Here is a 27,976-nt window from a genome sequence, read left to right as displayed (position 1 = left end):
AGCACTTCCAGAAACTATCATGTTTATTGCAACAACAGACCTGATACAAGTTAACATCACATAGATTCACATTCACTGCAGTCATAAAGACTACTTCAACAAAATGAAGGGTAAGAGCACTGTATTAGAAATCTGCCACTGAGAATAAGAGAAATATACTACTCAAAACAAGTTAAAGAACACCCATGATGGGAAGGCTGTGTTGCAATACCCACCAGCCATGACCGATTGACTATATATAGTCATAGGAAAAATGGAGTGGTCCTTAACTTCTATTGAGCAGTATATATATAATTTGAACATGTGTCTGATCCATCATTTAACACAAATCAATTTGATTAAACATACAGTTTTGATTAATGTGGTGAACCCACTCTCAGTTGAGAAGTCTGTGTTCTCCATGGCAGATTTGAGGTAAAGCAAGTGTCCTACGGTGTTCCCCTGTGACACTGAATCTTGCTGACAATACGTCCCTAGGATCATTTTCTGGCCAAACTAACTAACAAGTCTTAAATGACAGCCATGAGCACACCATGGCCGCAGCATCATCTAACAATTCACATCTTTCTATAAGGTGACTTTGGTCTACAGATAATTTTTAGAAAAAGTCCTGGTGGGTAGGCGGGGAAAAAACAACCACCAATAAACAAATGTACTTAAGCTTATCTCGCTGATGCTGTTTAAACTATCATATGAATAACGTATTTATGATGGAACAGTTTGCAATTGGCAGAAAACATATATTCTATTGTTTTTGCTGATCATTTTTGGGGTGTTGGAGTAATCCATTAACAAAGAGAGTCTTGCCTAACATTTAAAGAGAAGTTAACTACTACTGTGTACAAATGCAGGGTATGACATTCTCAAGTTGACATGGTGGATATGAGGTAATAAAACTAAGTAGATAACTGACCTGGTATTTTGCCTCGTGTGAGAATTATCTCCCTTATACAAAGAGTTACATCCCCTTATTAAGAGTGCCTATGGCAAATTTCAAATGATCATAAGGGACAGGGTTTCTTCTGAATTACATTTTTAAAATAACACCAGCGTCAGTTGATCAAACAAAAATCCCAGTGGCATACTTCCATGCATCAACAGATATTCTTACAGTTATCCCTGGTGTAACTAACAAAAGTGATATTTTAAACTAGAAATATGGTACAAGCTCATTCTTATCTCATGCCAAAGGCTTTAGGCCAAAGCTCATTGTTTGCAGTAGCTGTAAGTTCACAGTGATCTAAACTTTCATAACAAACATCTTCTTGCTGACAATATCAACATTCAACATCTCAAACAGCTACAGATACGACATCGTTACTCAGCTGCAGACACCCACACATGTGACTAGGTATGGCAAGGCACGCGCTGGCAAAAACACATACTTATTCCTCACAGGATACTTCTGACTACAGCTCACACATACACATCAACCTTGTCATGACACAATATAGTGTTGCCACCGACAACTCCCACCATCAACCTAGTCATGACACAATGACAGTGTTGCCACCGACAGCTACCACCATCAACCTTGTCATGACACAATGATAGTGTTGCCACCGACAGCTCCCACCATCAACCTTGTCATGACACAATGATAGTGTTGCCACCGACAACTCCCACCATCAACCTAGTCATGACACAATGACAGTGTTGCCACCGACAGCTACCACCATCAACCTTGTCATGACACAATGATAGTGTTGCCACCGACAGCTCCCACCATCAACCTTGTCATGACACAATGATAGTGTTGCCACTGACAGCTCCCACCATCAACCTTGTCATGACACAATGACAGTGTTGCCAGCGACAGCTCCCACCATCAACCTTGTCATAACACAATGATAGTGTTGCCAGCGACAGCTCCCACCATCAATTGTCATGACATAATGAAAATTTTGATACCAACAGCTCCCACTTACACATCAACCTTGTCATGACACAATGATAGTGTTGCCACCGACAGCTCCCACCATCAACCTTGTCATGACACAATGACAGTGTTGCTACTGACAGCTCCCACTTACACATCAATCTTGTCAAGACAATGATAGTGTTGCTAACGACAGCATTTCAAATACACAATGGCACTCATACACAGTTGCATCGATCGGGACTACAATGGACAGTTGGGTTGTAATCCAATTGGTGCCATGAAGTATATCTTAGACCTGTATGCCATTAGTGAGAAATGTATATACTAGGTTAGTGTCATATAGTTGTATTATTCCTATGTGAAGAGTGTATACAAATAAATACGTAGTGACTAGGAAAGTGAATAGACAAAGGTGTAACACATTTTGAAAAAAAGTCTCCATCAAAAAGAAAATTCTTAAAATGGGGACGAGAACATGATTGTAGATTTGCCTGGAACAGCAATTGCATCAATAGAACCCAAAGAAGTCAGTGCAAATACTCCATAGAACTTCGTGTGCACAAATTTGATTTTGTTATATATATTTGAAAGCCCATCAATACCATGTACCACATTTCCTCTATTGAGACCTTGGGCCCTGGCATACTTTAGGACCCGGGCCATATTAAAGGCCCATCTTAGAGGTTAGCCAGTTCATTGATATTTAAATGCAAAGGGAAGAAAAAATGATCAACAAGTTACCGATCCGTCCCTTAGGGCCAAGCTCAGTTTTCAAGACCTTAACCCTAGACCCGGCCCTTGACAGAGGATATACAGAACATCTGATGATCGGGTTCCAAATGTTTCAAAGTCGTTGGAAGAGGAAATATACTCCATTCATGCAAAGGTTACATCCACCATGTGACTAGATCATGGCTTGAAAATGACTAGAGCACACACCCCTCTGCAACAAGTACATCCACCATGTGACTAGATCATGACTAGAAAACGACTAGAGCACACACCCCTCTGCAACAAGTACATCCACCATGTGACTAGATCATGGCTAGATAATGACTAGAGCACACACCCCTCTGCAACAAGTACATCCACCATGTGACTAGATCATGGCTAGATAATGACTAGAGTACACACCAGGCAATAGGTCCATATGGATGGGAGTATCAGGAAGAGGCAATATCACTGAAGATCTAAACCATACATCGGCTCATAAAGTTGTGTAAATATGTGTGTATATAGAAATTATCTTCAATACATATATAAGTAAATAATAATATCTTCCAATATTTGGGGGGATATGCAGAATATTTGATATTGTAAATGACATACATTGGCACATGATATGAACAGCAATGATGAAACACTCAGGTACCAGTACTGCTTTATGTTATCTTCTGTAAACAGACTATATGTTTTCAATATTCTGTCTAAACAGCATTTAAACTATCAGTCATTTGTCCATGATCATTTTTCAGGAAAGATCTACAAACACTTTCATAAATAACACTGACCAACAGATATGTTCACAGCAACACAAATACCTGTAGGCGATGAAGAAGCTTGTACTAGATGCCCAGGCTAGATCTAAATCTCATCTCTAATGCAGGTTTCCAGTCAAATCGATAACACCTGAGTTGTCTCCCTTACATACTTTCCAATGCTTTCAAATAGATATTTACATGTTTGTATCATAGCAAATGTAAATATATGTACATGGCAGGAAATATGAGGACAATATCTGCTTATAAATGGTAACGGTCATTGTCATTCCCAGATATGACAGTCTGCCTTGTTGCTTCTGTGATGAGTTTTATAAAAACTGGACACTTTTCCATTTTGAACTGTCATGCCCGCAGGATAATAATGGCCGCTGCATAGCAGTAATACAAGAAATATATACACTCATCAGTGACACCATAAAACAATCATTGACGGTTTCAGATCTTAACACTGTTCAGTTCCGACACTGACTGCCCAACCAGTCATTGTGTCCAATAACTGGGACGACCTCATTCTTCATTGTCACAAGATGAAAAAATATTATAATGTTTGAATGGGTAATGTGCCAATGTGGGAAATCGACCACTTCCTCTACCACCTGGCTACTCCACTGCCACACGATGTGACATACGTGAGTCTGTCACACACATTGTCCTAATGCCGTCAAATTGAAATTGAAATAGAAATTGAGGATCTTGTTTCAGGACCTTGGTGTACAGTAATATACTGCGTTGATGTAATGTCACAGAATCGTTACTCTGGTTAAGATTGCTAACACACATAAACAACAGTATAGACTAACCACCACTCTAATATTGTACGAAGAATACAGTGATCAACTATTTAGTCACCGAGTCAGTGTCCAGACTGATCAGCTGTGTGAGATGGCTTCCATGGTGTCCCTCATCACAAGCCAACACTGTGAGGTGTTCCTGTCCAAGCCTCATCTCCAACAAATAAATCAACAGGTGACAAAAAAACACACAAAATTTCGGCTTTAACACACACACAAAATCAAATATGTAAAAGAAAGGAGTAGATGAAATGTGATTGAGAGAATATGCATAACTTATCATTAATGTCGTGAAACAATAACCTGCTGTTGGTTCCTTGACTTATACAAATAATAATGACACCATGGGACAAACCCAGGTGAATCTGCCAAATTAACCAACCTCAAAGAAAAGAAAAAAACAAAAGTTTCAAGACTTATCGCATTTCCACTGCGTCCCTGTAGACGACGCAAAGTGACATAAACTTGACATAGATTAAAGACTTTACCATAGCTTGTGAAGCATACATAATATACTACTCAAAAGAAGTTAAAGAACACCAAATTCTTTCATATTACTATAGCTTATCTCTCCGACCCGGAGTAGAATGCTTGCCTTAAAAGGCAACTATGCTTGTCGTAAGAGGCGACTAACGGGATCGGTAGGTCAAGTTTGTTGACTTTGTTAATGCATGTCATCGATCCCAATTGCGTGGATCGATGCTCACGATGTCAATCACTGGATTGTCTGGTCCAGACTCAATTATATTTCAGACCGCCGTCATATAGATGAAATATTGCAGAGTGTGGCGTTAAACAACAAACACACTGTCATGCCACGATTTTTTTTACTATGACGTAAAGCGAGATGAGGTTAGATCCATTTGAGTTCGATGGATCGGCACATGGCCATGCTCTGTTCTGACCCAGGGTCTGATTTTGGCTATAATATGAAAGAATCAGGCGTTCTCTTATTGAGTAGTCATGAAACACATGCCTACCAAACCAGGCAATTTGAAGCTTCCAAAATAAAACACCGCATCCACTACAAATAAGAACATGAAGGTACTGCCAATGTACGGAGCAAGACCAGTATCAGGTGTGCGTGCAGCAACAGTTCGAGGAGACAACAGGGAGAGTCTCATGTCCCTGATAGAAGTGTCTCGAGGTTGTGCTCATCGATGTTCAAATATCACCACAAATTAGAGCTAAATCTACCTGCATGTACACTTTCTGTAGCCTGAGAAGTGAAGTAAGGTACTTGGTGAGCTGCCATCAATACGTGTCCAACAGATGTACAGCAGAGGTGGACCCTGAGTAGCAGGGTACGGTACGACTGTCCACGAACAAATAGTCCCCATTCAGGAAACAGTACCGAGACCATCCTTAGTGCCACGGAGGCCATGTGCGTACAATGAACCTTCACCTGTACATAAAGACCCTCACTTGTACAAAAAGACTTTCTCCAAATACCAAGACACAAGCCTGTACAAAAATGCCATTCTCATACAGCGGGACTCTTACAGTAGAAAGATGCCTTCCCCATACACAAAGGCAACATCCCAATATACAGGGGCACCGTCCTTATCCACAAAGGCGACATTCCAATTTACAAAAGGCACCTCCTCTATCCACAGAGGCAACGCCCCAATCCACAAAGGCGACCTCCCTATACAAAAGACCATTCCAAGATGAACAATCACTCCTCATAACTTCATAATAAACATCTATCCTACTGAAATAATACCCATTCACAACCAGTAAAATAAAACTCTCGAGATAGTGCGTGCGTGTCTCCAGATTGGCTCCTCTATACAGAACATAATGCTGGATGGACCAGTGAAGTGGGAGGCAGGATTCATGTTCCTTCATATGGTGACAAGCTTTAGAAAAAAACCACACAAACTTTTTTTTTAAAAATGTGCAGAAGGAATCACTCTCCAAATCTGTCATTTGTCAGTTTCGTTGTAATCTGATTACTTTCTACTCAAAAGAAGTTAAGGAAGTGCTTATTTTATACTACAGTAAGTCTGTCATGTCATGACAAATTAACTATAGTAATGTGAAAGAATCCAGTGTTCTTTAATTTCTTTTGAGTAGCATAGAAAGCTTTAAACAAGGAGAACTAGTCAGGCAATAATATGAAAATGGTCCCCACATAATATAACATGTTACGACAAAACAATATAGATGCAATAGTGCCATATTAATAATATATAACAGACTGAGCTTATATACCTAGGCCAGGCCAATTTGTTTTCTATCAATATACCAAGAATCTGGAAGTAAAATAATGGATTTTTTTTCCATCAGGTTTGATGTATTAATTTCCTGAAACAAACCTTGAGACAAAAACATTTACAAAATGCAAACAAAAGAGGACAAAACATATTTTAAATCAAACATCATATTCCCATTCATCTTCCCGAGGCAAGTGAGTTAACTGACTATAAAAGTCAAGTTTCCACCCTTGCCGAACCAGGCTGGAATTCCGGAGTTACATTATGGCTGGACTAACGAGTCTATGCATAGTCCAATCAAAATTGCATAACGAACTAGACATCCAATTCTTGAACATAATGGATTTCAACGTGCAAATTTTGGTTGACTGAAGGATTTGCAAAGCTTATGTACCAACGTTGACAGATATTTTGCAAATCTTTTCATGGTTATAATCGGGGTGCTTAAATGATTTGATGCACTTTGCAAGGTAAGGCCTGTTTTATTACACTATAGATCTTGACTGGGCGCCGCCATTTTGTTTGAAGCAACTGTAAGTGATATGAAAGGTGGAATCTGATTGGTCAATAGGAGGAACATAGAAGGGACATAACCTGTAATAGCCACAGGTGGCGCAACGATCGAGCCTGGTTCAGCAAGGGTGGAAACTGGACTCAGGAAGATGACTCCCAGTTCTAAGAAATGAAACTGGTCTGGCCTTGGTGAGGTAATCGTATGAAGTGTTATATTCTCGGACAACTGATCAACAAAATATATAACAGACATCAAACAAATGGTGCTGTACATAAAACAAACATAACATAAGGAGTATAGTAACCATGGTAACAGTTTCAATACCCATCAATGATACGTGTTCTGAGGAAACAACATCAAAACACAAAACAATTCAAACTATAAAAACAACTTTTTCCAGTGAATATAGATTTCATGATATGGGTTTCGTGAAAGGTTATACAAGAATTTAATTGGTTTTTCAAACATGTAAAAGCCTGCAGTAGTCATAGTCCCTAGGATTAACCACTACATAATAATCAGGCTTTCTGTCTTCACGACATGAGTGACTAGTGCCTGTTAAGAAAATCAAATGTCAAGTGTATTAATGGTTATTGTTTACCAACGTATGCTATCTGCAAGATACACTTTCTGTAAACACAATCTGACCTTTCATATAGCATTGATATGGTGCAGACTTTCAATACATGTACCAGATTAAATGGTTAAATTTTTCCATGATCCTAACTTGATATGATTGGTAATAATTGTAATATATATATGTAATATATTATAATATGTATAGATACTTCTAAGAAAGAGGGATAAGGATCAGTTCGTTCATATTAGTTAATCTGTGATGCCATGACAGATTAACTGTAGTAATGTGAAAGAAAAGGGTTATCCTTAACTTTTATGAGTAATCTATATCTTCCATAATGACACAAATTTCAGTGATTTATAAAGTTTCAATGATTGATTGTTTTAATATCATGAGTAGTTTGATCACAATACATGATGAAAAGTATCCGTACGTTAGTTGATATGTTTGAAGCAAATTTGATTGGTCCAGCAGTGTAGCCTATGTTGAAGAGTATTGTGAACATTAGTAGAGTGAACACAGCTGTGAACACCGCTGTGAACAGTACCCAGTTCCATGATGGCATGTCGGATAAATGGTGGAGTGAGTGAGTGAGTGAGTGAGTGAGTTGGGTTGAGAGGCAGATTGTACATAGTCACCACTCTGATGAATGCCATGGGCACAAGAATGTTGGTGACATGTAAACCTAGGATCATAAGTGGGCTGAATTGGCAGATCCTGGTTCAGCTAAGGGCCATAAATCTACAAAGTAAATTGTAGCAGTTCGAACTGCTTGGGCCCCCCCCCAACCCCCAAACAATGAATAAAACAAAATGATATGGGATACACAGAAAAACAACTCCTCAGTACTTGATCTCAACAGAAAGAAACACAAATACCTGAATACAATACTACTTTTCCAAACGAAGTTGAACCATGTTAGGACTGCCACTCCAAGGCATGTCTTCCTTTGTGTCATTCAATGAGCTCTGCATCAAAATGTTGCATACTTTCATGACTACGCCTATTATCATGATGTTTTTCTTCTCTTTCAATACACCTTTCAAAAAAATCTGGTATAATCAATCCATACGTCTTTCAAAAAAACACATTCCTGTTCATATATAAAATCACAATTTAAGTACTTTAGATATTCCCAAATCTGTTCTCATTTTGCACAGTTGTTTTTCAAAAGTCAGTGTTGATAGTTTGGGCTGATAATTGCAGGTACTTTACAGCGATTACTTTCTGTCTGTCAATCTAACACACATCTTCCATAGTTCCCTTCTGTCTAACAACAGACTGAAACAATGTGTGCAAGCTTATTCTGGGTGCGTAAAGAGATTTTGTGGTATTAAATATATACAGTACATCTGCAACATACAATGGTCATTCTACACATGACCCACACTATCACGTATTGTTCGGCAAATATAAACAGTCGCTATTGTCTTTCATTTCATCCAGACTCATGTCCCCAGATCACATGTATCATATATCTGGATCACATGTATCACAAAACAGACTCTCTCGGGGTGGAGCAGGTGAAGACGTCCCGCTGTACCATCACATCACTAGCAGAAGGCTCCGTGTCGTGGGACTCGTGTTCAGGGTCGACCTTGTCAGGCTCCTTCAGTCTTTGTCGATGATCAAGGTCAAGTTTGTCTATAGAACTCATAGAGCTCATGATGTCTTGAACCTGAAACAGAAAATTAGTCATGACGTGTGCACCTCTGCCGTAGGCTATCTCACCTGTCATGAAAATGCGCCTTCTCCGTAAAGACTGTTTGGATAAATGTCTCTCTTCTAATGAAAACGAGCAAAGTAAAATGAGATGCGATAACGTGCGTGTTATAACATGGAGTTGGCGATAATTCGTTGCTAGCCAGTACACGTTTGAGAAAAAAATATTTTAAGTTAATTTTACAAATAAGTGGCTGTAACAAAGAAGAGGCAATAAACATTTAATAATCATCATTATGACAGAAAGATAGGTTTAGTGTTGTGATTTGTACTTATACATGTACATGAGTGGACTTAACAGCGCAATCATCAGATAAGCTGTGGTATACTATTTGTTTTGATTGAATCAAAAAAATATATACAAGATTAAAACTTTTAAAAGTAGAAGGTTCATGATTGACGTTCTGTAAATGATCCACTCAATGATTGGAATGTCATGGAAACCAGAAAAAAAATAATTTTAAAAAATTCCTAAATAATGAAAGGCACCAGACTCTAGTCAAGACATGTCGAACGACAGTCTTTTTGTTATGCTCCAAGATGGACTGACGACAGGACAGCAACAATTCCTATATGTCCCTCCCACTTTGTGGTGGGGGAGGATACATTCCTCCATATTTGATATATGTTGAAGTTATAATCTAGGAAACAACAAAGACCATTATATTGTCCTGGCCTCTAGACCTTGTTATCATTGGCAAACAAGAAAACAGTGTTATCACTATTCCTGGCCATGGGGCACATTAGAATCAGAAAATCTGATTTTACTTTCCCCATTGCAGACACTATGTACTAATTAGAAAAAAAGTTACATGTTGCAAGGGCCATAACTCTATAAAAGTACAATTTACGGCACCAATTTTTGAAATCAGTCTTGACAAGTACCTCTTAGATAAAATAGTTACAATCGAAAATATTTATCCTCCAGAAATCTGTCCCAGGTCCCATTTCCACAAAGCGAACTTCGCACTACGTCTATTGTAAGCCTAAGTCTAAGTAAAATCATCATCGCGCTAAGATCGCTCTCCGGAACATGGCCAAGATCAGTCTTGTCTGGAAACCGAGGACCAGTTGAATGAAGAATGTTTTACATGTTTTCTTGACAACTAATAACAGATGTTATGAACATTTCATGGTTGTTAACAGAGCCACAAAGCTCTGTAGCTCACCTGAATAATGAAGAAATAATTCTAATAGGAATAATACTTCAACATTGTTATGGTGACAAAGATCAATAATGAGCTAGCAAAACTGGCTGCTGCAGGCATGATCGAAATCGGATTGGAATTCTGGTAGAATTTTACAGAGGCAGCATAGATGAGAACCTTCCTGCTAATTTTCAGCTCCGCAAGCTTTGTTGTTTCAGGGGATATGTCAACAGAGCTGTTCAACTACTGTGCATTGTATCTTCGCACTTACTGTCAACTCTGTGCGAGATTCTGCGAGGCCTCGGCGGTGGAGGAGGAACCAGACAGCCGTGAAGAAGAGCAGACCCATAATCTTCAGCCCAGCACCAATGCCTGCACATAGCAACAGTTTGTGAAATAGATATGCCACAACATGGACGTACACATAGCAAACACCAGCTTGTGAAGGAGATATTCCACGACACTGACCTACACATAGCAAACAACAGCTTGTGAAGGAGATATTCCATGACACTGACCTAAACATAGCAAACAACAGTTTGTGAAATAGATATGCCACAACATGGACGTACACATAGCAAACACCAGCTTGTGAAGGAGATATTCCACGACACTGACCTACACATAGCAAACAACAGCTTGTGAAGGAGATATTCCATGACACTGACCTACACATAGCAAACAACAGCTTGTGAAGGAGATATTCCACGACACTGACCTACACATAGCAAACAACAGCTTGTGAAGGAGATATTCCATGACACTGACCTAAACATAGCAAACAACAGCTTGTGAAGGAGATATTCCATGACACTGACCTAAACATAGCAAACAACAGCTTGTGAAGGAGATATTCCATGACACTGACCTACACATAGCAAACAACAGCTTGTGAAGGAGATATACCATGACATCGACCTACACATAGCAAACAACAGCTTGTGAAGGAGATATTCCATGACACTGACCTAAACATAGCAAACAACTGCTTGTGAAGGAGATATTCCACGACACTGACCTACACATAGCAAACAACAGCTTGTGAAGGAGATATACCATGACATCGACCTACACATAGCAAACAACAGCTTGTGAAGGAGATATTCCACGACACTGACCTAAACATAGCAAACACATGCACAAACCAAATATTTCAAATGTTCATGTCAGGAAATACCATACTAATAAGAGATGCATAGTAAAGCAGTGCGCATGTAAAGGGAAGTAACTGTGTGCTATATTGGATCGCACTGTTTTTAAGTACAGTAAAGTACGGTTATAACGAACTCAAAGGGACTACTAATTTTAGTTCGTTATAACCGTAGTTCGTTATAAGCATATACACAGCATAACTACAGCAAGTAGTCGGGACCAAAAAGTCAGTTCGTTATAAGCGTGTTCGTTATAACCATAGTTTACTGTATTACGATTTTTTATTTTTTTTGAAAATGGAAATAACAACAAAATGAGTGGCTGACTTTATGACAATGTGGGCTGTGCCTGAGAACCAAGACTATTATATTTTTTAGCCTCACTGTAACTCTTCCATGAGGTGTTGATGTGTAAAGTGACTCACCCACATATTTGTATCTGAACTGCACGATATCATACAGGAGACACTGTCCGTAGTCCCGACATTTCTGTTTCCACAACAGACATGAAGTGTCGATGGCGTTACCGAACATGATCGGGGCAGGGATATATGCTGAAACACAACACAAAATACTTATAGTGGTCATTTCGTCCCTATGGATTCATCAGGCCTTTTATATTTATTTGGTTGACAAAAAATTGGGCCTTAAATATAATCTTGGTGGAAATAAAATAAATAATCATAAATTTCCAGATCAGTACTTCTGTTGAATGCCACACACAGCAATATTCCAGCTATATGTTGGTGTCTGGACAAGACGATCCAGTGATTATGATCCAACCAGACACTACAATAGGATAACAATGAATATCTGCACAGCTGCTTCATGCTTTCTGTCAAAACATGTTTTACTCAAAAGGGCTGGGACGAGCCCAGATTTACAACCCAGGTACCCGACACCCTATTACCCGACAAGCCCAGATTTACAACCCAGGTACCTGACACCCTATTACCCGACAAGCCCAGATTTACAACCCAGGTACCCGACACCCTATTACCCGACAAGCCCAGATTTACAACCCAGGTACCCGACACCCTATTACCCGACAAGCCCAGATTTACAACCCAGGTACCCGACACCCTATTACCCGACCCTGCCCGGGTACCAGCTGTAGTTCTCAGGAGCTGGGTCCAAAATGTCCGATTGGGAATTGTTTCACCTGAGACCAGGCAAGGTCACCTAGCTCTATGTATTACTCCACATTGTTGTCTGAGCTTTAGGACAAGCAGGTCACCTAGCTCTGTTGATTACTCTACATTGTTGTCTGATCTTTAGGACCAGCAGGTCACCTAGCTCTGTGTATTACTCCACATTGTTGTCTGAGCTTTAGGACAAGCAGTTCACCTAGCTCTATGTATTTCTCCACATTGTTGTCTGAGCTTTAGGACAAGCAGGTCACCTAGATCTGTGGATTACTCCACATTGTTGTCTGAGCTTTAGGACAAGCAGTTCACCTAGCTCTATGTATTTCTCCACATTGTTGTCTGAGCTTTAGGACAAGCAGTTCACCTAGCTCTATGTATTTCTCCACATTGTTGTCTGAGCTTTAGGACAAGCAGGTCACCTAGATCTGTGGATTACTCCACATTGTTGTCTGAGCTTTAGGACAAGCAGGTCACCTAGCTCTGTGTATTTCTCCACGTTGTTGTCTGAGCTTTAGGACAAGCAGGTCACATAGCTCTATGTACTTCTCCACATTGTTGTCTGAGCTTTAGGACAAGCAGTTCACCTAGCTCTGTGGATTACTCCACATTGTTGTCTGAGCTTTAGGACAAGCAGTTCACCTAGCTCTATGTATTTCTCCACATTGTTGTCTGAGCTTTAGGACAAGCAGTTCACCTAGCTCTATGTATTTCTCCACATTGTTGTCTGAGCTTTAGGACAAGCAGGTCACCTAGATCTGTGGATTACTCCACATTGTTGTCTGAGCTTTAGGACAAGCAGTTCACCTAGCTCTATGTATTTCTCCACATTGTTGTCTGAGCTTTAGGACAAGCAGTTCACCTAGCTCTATGTATTTCTCCACATTGTTGTCTGAGCTTTAGGACAAGCAGGTCACCTAGACCTGTGTATTACTCCACATTGTTGTCTGAGCTTTAGGACAAGCAGTTCACCTAGCTCTATGTATTTCTCCACATTGTTGTCTGAGCTTTAGGACAAGCAGGTCACCTAGCTCTATGTATTTCTCCACATTGTTGTCTGAGCTTTAGGACAAGCAGGTCACCTAGCTGAGCTTTAGGACAAGCAGGTCACCTAGCTGTGTGTATTACTCCACATTGTTGTCTGAGCATTAGGACAAGCAGGTCACCTAGCTGTGTGTATTACTACTCACTGGCCAAACTGTAGTTCTTTTAACTCACCGAACAGTCTCATGATAACAAACTGCATTCCAAGGGCAAACGCTCTTTCTTCTTCTCCAACAGACCTGCACACAATAGAGCAACATAGACAAAGTTAGTTGTTTGTATTAATCAACTAAACTTCATTACTGTCAACAATGGGTACATATGAAAGAGGTCCCAATCACCACTTAAGCATTTTCGTTTGACATGTTAAATTCCCTTTGTCTTTACAAGTACGCTGTTTACACAATATGTAAATCTCAAGCATCGCAGTGACCATGTTTTCCTGAATTCCCCAATCAGATTTTCCAAAGCCATTCTTTCAATATATATTTTGTCAAGTGTAAAAGTAAATGTCATCTGTTCAAGAAAACTATACATCCTCAAGGTGGAGACGTCATTTCAAAGCAAAATCAAAGTTACATGACCTTGACATTCCCCGTGTGTGACCCTCACCTTAATGTCACCATGAGTAACGGCATCTGAGTCCCAGACACACAGAACGTCATGACAACCAGCAGGATGAGGAATGGCAGGATCTTCTCACATGTGTTCTTGCACGGGCCACTGGTTGCCAGGGGCGACATGATGACCTCGTGGTCAAACTGTGCATGGTCTTGATCCATGATGCAGGAACAGCCACTGTAGTTCTGTAAACGTTACGCACTTAGCTAACACGTGACAATGTGAAATAGAAACAAAAATTGCCAACTGCTTTCCCAGCTTAAGACTTTCCAAATGCAACAAGTATTTCACACGATAAAGAAAACATATCTTAGATTATATTTAAGGTTTCACAAATATTTTGACAATTTTGTGTGATTATCAGTACTAATCATGACAGCTAAACCAGTCTTAGAAATTGGCACTAATCCTATAGTCCTTGCCAAACTACCCTACAGTCAAGGTATCATAAGGACTAGTAGAAATTTTCCATTATTTAGGGTTTTGCTATGTGTTATCATTATTAGGATTACTGGACGAAAAGGGTTAGTTTCTATTGCTGCATGAACTATTCACTCTAGCAGAGAATCAACAGGTCCCGGGGATAAACCTCCACTTACAAACATTCTCTCATACTGGTTGTCTTGGTTGTAGAAGCGGTTGGAGCCAGTGCATCCCGCATGGCATGGGGAGAAGTAGGTTATGCCGTTGATGCCGCAGATCGGTTCCAGGTGGTTTGGGGAACAGTCACAATTCTGGTTACACGATGACGTCAGGTTCGCCTCAAAGATCTTATGCCCGGTGCTGATCAGAATAAACAATATCTAACACATGTAAATGGCAAGGTACTTTCACAACCTCATGGTCAATCGAACTTAGTTGCTGATTTCTCTTAAATAACTATTGACCATTTTTTTTAAAAGTAAAGAATTATCACAAACCTTCCACCCATATTTTAGCATAACAACCATATTTTGATTAACAGGGCAAGACAATGCTCCTCCACTGTCTGGATACTGTGTGTGCATCCTAGGCATGACACTGGGCATCTTAGAATCCTGCATTCTGATTTGTCCACCCGAGGTATTGAATCTATATTATTATGCATTACCACGAAAGAAAATATTCAGAATCACTGCTTTCTCAAACCTGCACTGTTTGACAATTTAAACACTGATCCTACTTCTTCAAGGCTACGGTTCCTACAATATTACAGCATGCGTGGCAAAATATTTCATGTGGAAAATTTGACGAACAAATACTAAGGTCAGTAACATGAACACGGCTGGACTGTTGGCGCTACTCTATCACGTATCGTGTTGTCATGTCTACTGCAACACTTAGACTTCCCATCTGTGGACCTTTGTGACGTCACAATAGTGCTGTGTACTACAAAGGTCAGTTCATTATCTCTAGGGATGTCAGTCTGAACAAAGTTTACAGGATATCTGGACTTTTTTATTGTGTCTCATTGAAGTGGTTCGAGTATTATGGTGATAATCATGGTGTGGGAACATAAAGCAAACACATATGCAGATTAACACCACCAGATCGCCACCGATCCCGGATTTGCCCCTACAATCCAAGGCCAATATTTGGCTCAACCAATGCCACTTTATCCAATCATCTCTGCGAAGAGTTCGCATTTGTTTTGTAATTGTGTCATGGTAGAAAGGAGATAAACGTTTCAATTTAGAAATTTTAAATTTCAATACTATACCTGTAAATTTTTCAAACTTGGAACCTCACACTATCACGGTTGGTTCAAGTTCAAATGAAATACAAGCTCAAAACCTATCAGTTGAAAATACACTTGGTTTTATCTCCCTATAAATACATTGCCATGTGTCATAAAATCAGCAGACAAAGTGGGTTTTCCATGACTTGCTTGGACTGTCAGTGGGCTGTCTCCCGTCTCCACTTAACTAAAACTCAAGTGATGTGAGGTGAATTTGGGTTTAACGTCGCGTCCAAGATTATTGCACTTATATAGCAACGTGCATGCACATGTGTGTGGCTGATTGTACTAGTCCGGACTGATGCCGATTTATAGTGTTAGCACACTGAGATACCATGCCGCAGTTTAACATGAATACCTCACTCAGACACAGTATACTGACGCCGAGCCGACCAGTCCTTATTTTAGCCCCTTAATGCCGAGCGCCAGACAGGGTAACAACAAGTACCATCTTTTAACGTCTTTTAGTATGACGCAGCCCGGGGATCGAACCCTGGACCTTCCGCTCTCCTGGCGGATGCTCTACCTCTAGACCACGGAGGCGGTTTAAAACTCAAGTGATACTGACTTTGACGAGAAGATGAAACTGATGACCATATGTTCGGGTGACTAACGTAAGCCTGGCATGCTTGTACCTGTCCTACCACTGTGGTACCCCACTGCACGTACCTGTTGAAGTACGGGAAAGTGGCTCCTGCTATTTTGCGATTGTCACAGCCGAGGAAGAAGAAGAATGTGAAGCCACAGAGAGCCAGACCATTCAGCACCAGGGTCAGCTGGATGGCACCTGTAAGGGAAGGAAATACTGAGTTCATTCAGGTCAGTTGTACAACACTGTTGGTCACTGAGGTCAGTTGTACAACACTGTAGGTCACTGAGGTAAGTTGTACAACAGGTCAGTAACTTGTACAACTGGTCATTCAGGTCAATTGTACAACACTGAAAGCCAATCATGTCATTTGTACAAGACTGTAGGCCAATCATGTCAGTTGTACAACACTGTAGGCCAATCAGGTCAGTTGTACAACATTGTAGTACATTCAGGTTCATCACTATTATTACACATGCTGATATCGAATGAGACGCTTCACATAATTCTGGATTCTGATTCCGAATAAATAACTGCAACTTGAAAAATATTGAATCCATCCATCCATCGGTGGTATGCATGTCTGGCTTCAACTTGTACATGTCCGAAAACTTTACAATTGCTTACTGAGCCGTTGTAACGTTTCGTCAACATGAGTGACCCGCTTCAACTCACTCTTGCACGTGTTGACTTATGAAATTGTTAACTTGCATTTGTTAATGTTAATGAAATAAATGCAATGACACATTTCTCACGTTTTGCATGCTGTCCTGTATAAAAAAAAGTGATACAAATATACTAAATTTGAAGGGTGATATCGAGCTATTTTACACAATCTGATGTGCCGTGAAATGGTCACTTGTTTACCGTTGCATAGGGATACATTTCGAAGTTGGTCAGTGATGGGATCTGGAGACATTTGCAGTAAATTTGATCATGGGTAAGAAAAAGAATATCCAACTCGTAACATGGACATGATGGAATTGTGGCTGATCTTAAACCATGACTTCCTTGTAGTTCGTTAGTTATTCTCATAATACATCATTTTTGTCTACATTATACATTCTTGTGGAGACACACAATCATTAAAAAGTAACAAAAAACCTGTTCACAAGATACTACTGATAGATATAACATTGGATCAGATGTATAGCAATTAACCAGTGTATTTATCTAGAGTCACTTCCATATCTACAAAGGATGCTCATAAAGTCCTATACTTCTAGGTAGGCCGGGCCAGAAGAGCTAAAAAGCTGGAAGACATTTTTATCTAAACATAAAAAACGGCAGCCTAACAAGCAGTGAGGGTTTCTACCTCCGGTGAATACACCTGAATAATCAGGTTGTACCATGTACCAGGTTAATGGCTGTACTGTCAGGTAAAAATAGTCCTTCCAATTAGATTTTTTACTGTGGAGGAATGAACGACTGCATTAGTGGTTGTGTGCAGTCTCCCTGGAGCCCTGGAGGTCGACAGCCTGAGAGGCTGATGGTACAAACTGCTCTCAGACAAACATGTTAGTGCACAGGGGTCAAGGTCGTAGCAGATTGGCATTAAACAAAACACTTGTCCCTGAGACAGATGGACCTCAGGAGCAAGAGTACTATTTTTGAGTTTTCATTAACCTAAATAGAGAACCTGGGAAAACAAATATGTTCCTTCATCCAGAACCAGACAACACTTGAGGCAAACCTTGGGTACGCATGTCAGGTCCAACTCAAATTGTACTGGAGAAACACCAACTACTAGATAGTCACATCCTTGGGGCAGGGATGATTCTGGGGTGGGGCCTTGTGCTTGTTGAAAAAAAGGCCCACATCTTCAAATACAATGGGGCATTTTAACATTGTGCTGTATGGGCGTACCTCTGGAATATTTGAAAATTTCACATAAAGGATCCATGTCAGAAAATTCCTAGAACGAACCCTGATTGAGGGCTACCAAAGAGTCTTGGTGTAGTGGCTCCAAAGTGAAGTATGATAGAAAATCATCAAGGTTGGGTCAGTTAGAGGGATTGGGTCCCCACGTGATGTAAAGTGTTAGTTGTTTCAACAGTAATATACCAATTACATTATATGGGTCCACAAATAGTGGAGTCTGGACCACACACACCAGTGATTGTGTCATAAGTAATGTCCCACACAATTAGGATACAATTACAAGCAAATTTAACCAAGTCTTATCACCCTATCATTTGTCAACTCTTACGACAAGCAAAGGTTACTGGGGCATAAGTATAGCTTTATGAAGTCTATGAATTGCTTAGCGTACCTCTATTGTCAGTCACATACCTTTAGGCTGCAACTGTAGTCGCTTGATGAGATAGCCACCAATCAGGATTCCAATGACGGCACCAGGAATACCGATACCACCTGAAACATGGCACATTTCACATCTAGCGTGAGTGAGTGAGTGGGTGTGGTTTCATACTGCTCTTACTACCCAAGTTCCTCCACAAATACGATGCATTTAAAAGTAACGCAGGATTTATCTGAGTGAGTGAGTGAGTTGGGTTTAACACAGCATTGAACTAGTCTCTAGTTACATCCTAATTTGTAAGGAAAATAAGCTTAAAATGAGAGGAAAACTTGACGTGATACAAGTCTTGGACATGTACCACTTTGGTGATACCCATGACCACAGGTACAGACCTGGAATGATACTAACGAATAAAAGTTTGGAATTGGAACCCATGATAATACAACTGGTAGCTGAGATGCCGCTGGGATGAAGTTGAATATATCTTCATATTCCCATGTCAACACCCAGTTCATATATGCTTAACTTGGAAGTGCTATACTTCGAAACTTGGTATCAGTAATGACTCACCTGTAAATAAGTTGGCGACGGATGTAGAAGTACCAAATTGGGTCTCGATGTATTTGGGAAGAAAGACAACAAACCCGCTCACAATAGAGATTTCACAACAAATTCCCAGGCACACAACTATATACACAGAGTTCTTCAATAGGCGCAGCATGGAACGGGGGATATCTGAAATATACAACATGGGATATATTTGACATATGACATGAACAGAACAGAAACATCATAGAAGATGAATACCTGAAATATACAACAAGGGATATATTAGACATATGACATGATGTAAGTACACAGAACAAAACATCATAGAAGATGAATATCTGAAATATACACCATAGAAACAAAACACATTCTGTTGCCGTGACAGAAACTCAGTTCCAGTGCTGTGAATGACCATCTTCCCGAGGCAAGAGAGTTAACTGGCCTTAAAAGTCCAGTTTCCACCCTTGCCGAACTAGGCTGGAATTACTGGGCTAGATCGTAGCGCCACCAGTGGTTATTACCAGTTATGTCCCTTCTAAACCTCTCCTATGGACCAATCAGATTCCACCTCTCGTATCACTTGCGTTTGCTTCACACAAAATGGTGGCTCCCGGTCAGGACTATCTGATCGATAATCATGATCTATATTGTGATAAAATGTGTCTTACATCGCGAAATGCATCAAATCACATGAGCACCTTGATTAAAAACCTGAAAAGATTTGGAAAATATCTGTTGACAACGAGTTGGCGGTGCACATGCTTTGTAAATCCTGCAATCGACCGAAATCTGCACAACAGTTTACAAACCGGATTTCGATTTCGGTGCGCGATTTTGATTGGACTATGCATAGACTCGTTAGTCCAGCCAAAATGTAACTCCATAATACCAGCCTAGTTCGGCAAGGGTGAAAACTTGACTTTTATAGTCAGTTAACTCTCTTGCCTTGGGAAGATGTGAATGACAGATGCAATATGGCTGGACTGACTTGTATAGAAAATTACTTAAAATCAAATATACAAAAACTGAATATTGAATCTAAAGCACAATATCGCAGACAGGGGTTGCTAAACATGAAATTATATCAATGTGCACTGCTGCATTACAATAATATTCTAAGATTTACCCTGTTTACTCTGAGGTGAGAAGCTCACTACTTAAAGTTCATGATATGCTGCTCATTATAAAAGTCCAATAACATTTTATGTCATGGTTACATATCATAGTGACATTCAACTCCATTCTGAAGGTTGTCTTACAGATTACGGTACCTCCTTCCTGAAGGGCGCCCTACAGATTACAGTACCGCCTTTCTGAAGGGCGCCCTACAGATTACTGTACCTCCTTTCTGAAGGTTGCCCTACAGATTACGGTACCTCCTTCCTGAAGGGCGCCCTACAGATTACGGTACCTCCTTCCTGAAGGGCGCCCTACAGATTACAGTACCGCCTTTCTGAAGGGCGCCCTACAGATTACTGTACCTCCTTTCTGAAGGTTGCCCTACAGATTATGGTACCTCCTTCCTGAAGGGCGCCCTACAGATTACAGTACCGCCTTTCTGAAGGGCGCCCGACAGATTACGGTACCTCCTTCCTGAAGGGTGCCCCACAGATTACAGTACCGCCTTTCTGAAGGGCGCCCGACAGATTACGGTATCGCCTTTCTGAAGGGCACCCTACAGATTACGGTACCTCCTTCCTGAAGGGTGCCCCACAGATTACAGTACCGCCTTTCTGAAGGGCGCCCGACAGATTACGGTATCGCCTTTCTGAAGGGCACCCTACAGATTACGGTACCGCCTTTCTGAAGGGCGCCCTACAGATTACGGTACCTCCTTCCTGAAGGGCGCCCTACAGATTACGGTACCTCCTTTCTGAAGGGCGCCCTACAGATTACGGTACTTCCTTTCTGAAGAGCGCCCGACAGATTACGGTACCTCCTTTCTGAAGGGTGCCCTACAGATTACGGTACCTGCTTTCTAAAGGGCGCCCTACAGATTACAGTAGGTGTTTCAAGTCGGGAAGTATACATCATAATTACCATTTACAAAAATATACTGCATAAATTCATCATGACATTATTTAACTTATTAATGTCTGGCTCTGTTAAGTCGATATACTGTCACTTGAGTAATGAGTAGAAAGAATTCCTGCGAACACTATGGTCAATTATCAGCACTCTGCTTCTATCAAACTACAGATAACTCTTTTTGTACTTTGATGAGAGTTGAACTACAGCAGGCCATGTAACCTGGGTCTTCCCATTAGGGCATTATGCTTCCACTCTCTAATACTGTCATAAAACTCATTGAGGAAATTCCATCAACATGCCATCATGCCCTGCTAAATGGATTCCTTTCTAATTTATTAGATGCATCACACAGAAACAAGGGCAAAAAACAGGCTGTAGTACACAGCCACCTCAGGTTTGATGATGTAGAGGCTCTCTGAGCCATGTAGTAACAATATCATGGATTGTATCTTTGCAGCAACATCAGCTGGTGATTTAGCTGGTGTTCTTTCTCGTACCTCCGACTGCAAGGCTGTGATAGTGAGGTGAGGGGAAATGAAGTTTCACATCTCGTTCAAGATGATTGCATTTTATTTATTTGGCACCATGCATGCACATTTCATAATGCACTTGTGAGTGTGTGGCTGCTTCTACTAGTCAGGACTTATACCAGTTTTATAGTGCCAGCCCTGTGAGATATGTCACAGTTTTACATAGATACCCCACCAAGAAACATCATACTGACTCCAAGACAACCAGTCCTTGTCTTATCCCCTTAATGCCAAGCAAACAGGCAGGGTAACAACAAGATGAAGGTCAAATGGGGTTTAATGTTGCATCCAGGATTATTGCACTTACTAGCGACCGGCATGCACATGTGTCTGTGGCTGCTTGTACTAGTCCAGGTTAATACCAAGTTTGAAGTGCTAGTCCACTGAGATACCATGCCACAGTATACATGAATACCCCACTCAGACAGAGTATAAACTAACAAGGGAAGCTTACAGATGATTGGCGCTGATAGGTGATAAGCAATAGACAAAGGAAGCCAACACGTTACAGTAAAGACCGCTGAAGGTATGGAAGCCAGTCCTATAGATAGGTAATAGGTAATGGACACTGGGCAAACGGGAGGCCGGGGTAATTAGCACTGATAGGTGAAAGAATGGACATAGCAAAGGGCCAATTGAAGCCAGCTAGGTAATTGGCACCGACAAAGATAGATCAAAGCAATAAGTCCCAAGCACCAGGCAGTGTTGGCTTCCATTGCCTATTGCTAATCCCTTATCAGCGCCAATCATCTGTTAGCTTCCCTTGTTAGATTTTACTCTGTCTGAGTGGGGTATTCATGTATACTGTGGCATGGTATCTCAGTGGACTAGCACTTCAAACTTGGTATTAACCTGGACTAGTACATGCAGCCACAGACACATGTGCATGCACGTCGCTAGCAATGTTGAATGTGAGTGAAGTGCAGATGTTGAATGTGAGACTAGCAATGTTGAATGTGAGTCTAGCAATGTTGAATGTGAGTCTAGCAATGTTGAATGTGAGTGAAGTGGTGTTGAATGTGAGTCTAACAATGTTGAATGTGAGTGAAGTGATGTTGAATGTGAGACTAGCAATGTTGAATGTGAGTTTAACAATGTTGAATGTGAGCCTAGCAATGTTGAATGTGAGGCTAGCAATCTTGAATGTGAGTAGCGATGTTGAATGTGAGTGAAGTGATGTTGAATGTGGCTCTAGCAATGTTTAATGTGAGTGATTTGATGTTGAATTTGAGTAGGGATGTTGAATGTGAGTGAAGTGATGTTGAATGTGAGTCTAGCGTTTTTGAATGTGAGTCTAGCGTTGTTGAATGTGAGTCTAGCCATGTTGAATGTGAGTCTAGCGTTGTTGAATGTGAGTCTAGCCATGTTGAATGTGAGTCTAGCCATGTTAAATGTGAGTGAAGTGATATTGAATGTGAGTCTAGCGATGTTGAATGTGAGTGAAGTGATGTTGAATGTGAGTCTAGCAATGTTGAATGTGAGTGAAGTGATGTTGAATGTGGCTCTAGCAATGTTTAATGTGAGTGATTTGATGTTGAATGTGAGTCTAGCCATGTTGAATGTGAGTGAAGTGATATTGAATGTGAGTCTAGCGATGTTGAATGTGAGTGAAGTGATGTTGAATGTGAGTCTAGCAATGTTGAATGTGAGTGACGTGATGTTGAATGTGAGTCTAGCAATGTTGAATGTGAGTGAAGTGATGTTGAAGGAAAGTGTAGTGCTTACTTACAAAGTCAGATAAAGTTTAACTGATCAGAACATTGTATTCTGCAGGAGCCTACCCAGACGTATCTTTTAAACAAGCGTCTATGTTCCAGATCAACATCTATTACTTGCCTAAGTGGGCCAGATTACTCCTGATACCAATTTTATAACGCTGTTGAACAGTTAAACATCTAATGATCAAAAACACCCCAGCAATTAGCAGTAATACAGTAACTTACATGGTATATTACTGGCATCAGATGCTAGATCAGACAGACAGGCCTCTGGATAATGAAATTGTTGGGAAACTGTTTTCTTCTTGAAAAGAGCCATCAACAAATAATTGCCTTTAATGGTGGCTCAATAAAGGTAAGACACCCCAAACATAGCCCACATATGTAGCACATGCTCCATGGCTGCCAGCAGACGGCAAACATACCAGCATTCAGATACATCAGGAAGTAACAATCACTTAATATCATGTAATGGGTGAGTAACTGGTTGATGGAAGAGAGAGATCGATGGGAGTGCTGCGGGATGGCCAGTAACAAGCTGACAACTGCCTCACCAAGTGGGCCGAGCCGAGCAGATCAATCAATTTATGGGTCAATGCTGACACAAATCATATTGATAAGAACTGGGGCAGCAGGAATCGTCTCGTTATATCTCCAAAATATATTTTTCTTCCTTTTTTTTCTGTTAACTGTAAAAACTGATTGACTTTCAGCATGATTGTAGTGATAGGCAGTAGGAGGTAGAATGTGCACATGACATTTGAATCTTTCTGTACTGCAAGTTTCAGGACATCTTGTTCCTACTTCAGTCCATCCAACACTGAGCTTTGTTGCTTCATGCACAGTCAGCAATATTCCAGCTTTATCATGGCGGCCTGTACCAGACAACCAAGTGGTTGATATCATGAACAACACCCCTTGCCATTGGGTTATGATGGCACAAAAAGTCAACCAAGTAACCGAGTGACAAATTTTGAGTGATACGGAACTCTAAACTTGTTTTTATGGATTTTCTGTCCATGAAATATTTTTTGAAACTTAATAATTAACTCTTATAGCTACAGGTTATTCCCTATACATTGTACATCATTCTTAGATGCTTCACAAAAAGATCAAAGGCTTTTAGCAATATTCCAGCAATATCAGGGCAGGGGACATGGCTTCACACATTGTACTCATGTGGGGAATCGAACTCAGGCCTTCAGCATGACAAGCAAACGCCTTAACCACTAGGATACCCCACCACCCTTTTCACTGTGACCCTGACAGCCAAGAATCCCTGCATAGTGATCTGACAGCCACGTCCCCTGCATGTAACACTGCATAGTGACCCTGACAGCCACGTCCCCTGAATGTAACACTGCATAGTGATCTGACAGCCACGTCCCCTGCATGTAACACTGCATAGTGATCTGACAGCCATGTCCCCTGCATGTAACACTGCATAGTGATCTGACAGCCACGTCCCCTGCATGTAACACTGCATAGTGACCCTGACAGCCACGTCCCCTGAATGTAACACTGCATAGTGATCTGACAGCCACGTCCCCTGCATGTAACACTGCATAGTGACCCTGACAGCCACGTCCCCTGCATGTAACACTGCATAGTGATCTGACAGCCACGTCCCCTGCATGTAACACTGCATAGTGACCCTCTGACAGCCACGTCCCCTGAATGAAACACTGCATAGTGACTCTGACAGCCACGTCCCCTGCATGTAACACTGCATAGTGATCTGACAGCCACGTCCCCTGCATGTAACACTGCATAGTGACCCTCTGACAGCCACGTCCCCTGAATGAAACACTGCATAGTGATCTGACAGCCACGTCCCCTGCATGAAACACTGCATAGTGACTCTGACAGCCACGTCCCCTGCATGTAACACTGCATAGTGATCTGACAGCCACGTTCCCTGCATGTAACACTGCATAGTGATCTGACAGCCACGTCCCCTGCATGTAACACTGCATAGTGATCTGACAGCCACGTCCCCTGAATGTAACACTGCATAGTGATCTGACAGCCAAGTTCCCTGCATGTAACACTGCATAGTGATCTGACAGCCACGTCCCCTGAATGTAACACTGCATAGTGACCCTGACAGCCACGTCCCCTGCATGGAACACTGCATAGTGACTCTGACAGCCACGTCCCCTGCATGTAACACTGCATAGTGATCTGACAGCCACGTCCCCTGCATGTAACACTGCATAGTGACCCTGACAGCCACGTCCCCTGCATGTAACACTGCATAGTGATCTGACAGCCACGTCCCCTGCATGTAACACTGCATAGTGACCCTGACAGCCACGTCCCCTGCATGTAACACTGCATAGTGATCTGACAGCCAGGTCCCCTGAATGTAACACTGCATAGTGATCCGACAGCCATGTCCCCTGCATGTAACACTGCATAGTGATCTGACAGCCACGTCCCCTGAATGAAACACTGCATAGTGATCTGACAGCCACGTCCCCTGCATGAAACACTGCATAGTGACTCTGACAGCCACGTCCCCTGCATGTAACACTGCATAGTGATCTGACAGCCACGTCCCCTGCATGTAACACTGCATAGTGACCCTCTGACAGCCACGTCCCCTGAATGTAACACTGCATAGTGACCCTGACAGCCACGTCCCCTGCATGGAACACTGCATAGTGACTCTGACAGCCACGTCCCCTGAATGTAACACTGCATAGTGATCTGACAGCCAAGTTCCCTGCTTGTAACACTGCATAGTGACCCTGACAGCCAAGAAGAGCTGAAACTACATGCTTGTGAATAAATACATGGGTATGTCACTTCTAGCTATTTCAACACATGTGACCTTTTCAGAATTCAAATTTAAACATGAAATGATCAATCCGAAATGTTCATTGCTAAACAGATTCCTACATTCACAAATATTTAAACACTAAAACGATTTTAAAATATATGACTTATCAATAAGCTTAAATCTCTTACTGGAATGAATGACACAGGTCATCATGCAAGCTGAGGGAGCAGCTATTGGTACAGACTCACACAATCGATGCTCCCTTGTCGGCCCATACCCTCTAGATGCAGTTTTATTCTCAACTTATGCCATGCTAAATCAATGAATCTAAAGTTCCTTCTGGAGTTTTTGTGAAGGTACTCCACAATAATCAGATCGCAGCTCAAAGGGCACTGTCAATTTCCTGCCATGAAATATCTAGATGTGATTTTTGTGTCTAATTCGTCCATCGCTTAACACTTCTCTCGAAGGTAATAGAATTAAAGAGAGCACATGAAGTCAGTTAGAAAACCTCAAATAGTATTGATGTGTCCATGAATTGGGCATGTTATGCACAGTGGCTGGAGATGCTATGTTTTACTTGATTGAAAGTTGCTGGATTGAGGAGCTGGCCAACTGTTTATGATTCCTGAGTGAGGCAATCAAGCTGTAATGAAATAAACTTCTTACAAGAAGGGCAGAGACTCACTCGGGCAAATCTGTTTCATAACATCTAGGATCTTACATTCAATTAGTATCAGCTTTTCTTCAATGGCGTTTGCTAGTAAGGTAATCACCTTGCAAATGAGTTTGAGAATGAGGAAGAGGGATTCAGGTGTATTTGGAAAAAAAAAAAGGTGAAAAAAGAAAGAAACATGGGTACACCTATTAAGTCAAGTGATATTTCCTGTTCCGTCTGTTTGTATGTTGGTCTGTTTGGTTGCTGTTTAACGCTGCACTCAGCAATATTCCAGCTATATGACGGCGGTCTGTAAATAATCGTGCCTGGACCAGACAATCCAATGATTGATATCATGAGCATTGATCCATGCAATTGGGATACGATTACATGCACCAACCAATTCAGCAAGCCTGACCACCTGATCCCGTTAGTCACCGCTTACAACAAGAATGGGCTGCTGAAGACCTATTCTAACCTAGATCTTCACGGGTCTGTTCCAACTGAGTGTATGTTTGTTTACTGTGAACTAAACATCCTCACTGTTGAAGCGGTGTGCAAATGCTTGTGAAAGCCACACCAACTAGGATGCTTGATATACTACATAGCTCTGGATAAAAACTGTTCCACTCAAGTCAACTGAACTCAAGCAACACCTCACTTGACATTCACTGATGGAACAAAACAACTGGTTCTTAGGCTTGGACTTCTGAAGAGGGCCACTTCAGCAGACGGCATCTCTCACTTACTGACATGAAAAAGTGTACTGGAGTATTCATCCAGGAATGTCCGGTAGACTAGAAAAATAACCCTATGATTA

At 41.1% G+C, this 27,976-nt stretch overlaps 1 protein-coding gene and 1 long non-coding RNA gene across 4 annotated transcripts in view; both read right to left on the bottom strand.

Moving 5' to 3' along the window:
- Positions 1-5: 5 nt before the first annotated feature.
- On the bottom strand, positions 6-6,615 carry LOC124131642. Its single transcript, XR_007220147.1, has 2 exons — positions 1,937-6,615; positions 6-1,683 (listed from the first exon to the last, which is right to left on the bottom strand). It is a non-coding gene; the product is annotated as an uncharacterized LOC124131642 (long non-coding RNA).
- A 2,053-nt stretch (positions 6,616-8,668) lies between these two features.
- LOC124131641 (solute carrier organic anion transporter family member 5A1-like) overlaps positions 8,669-27,976 on the bottom strand; it is a 63,703-nt gene continuing 44,395 nt past the window's right edge. For all 3 annotated transcript variants that reach the window (XM_046495050.2, XM_046495049.2, XM_046495052.2), the window contains exons 4-12: positions 19,456-19,620; positions 18,918-18,998; positions 16,706-16,823; positions 14,919-15,102; positions 14,311-14,504; positions 13,873-13,937; positions 11,935-12,063; positions 10,630-10,730; positions 8,669-9,166 (exon numbers count right to left, since the gene is read on the bottom strand). In XM_046495050.2, coding sequence (XP_046351006.1) covers positions 8,981-9,166; positions 10,630-10,730; positions 11,935-12,063; positions 13,873-13,937; positions 14,311-14,504; positions 14,919-15,102; positions 16,706-16,823; positions 18,918-18,998; positions 19,456-19,620 — 1,223 coding nt within the window. In that variant the 3' untranslated portion in view covers positions 8,669-8,980. The remainder of the gene's footprint in view (positions 9,167-10,629; positions 10,731-11,934; positions 12,064-13,872; positions 13,938-14,310; positions 14,505-14,918; positions 15,103-16,705; positions 16,824-18,917; positions 18,999-19,455; positions 19,621-27,976) is intronic.

This window comes from Haliotis rufescens, unplaced genomic scaffold (assembly GCF_023055435.1).
Source record: "Haliotis rufescens isolate VD_foot unplaced genomic scaffold, xgHalRufe1.0.p SCAF_1, whole genome shotgun sequence".
Taxonomy (NCBI): domain Eukaryota; kingdom Metazoa; phylum Mollusca; class Gastropoda; order Lepetellida; family Haliotidae; genus Haliotis; species Haliotis rufescens.
This window is presented reverse-complemented; position numbering and strand designations above follow the sequence as displayed.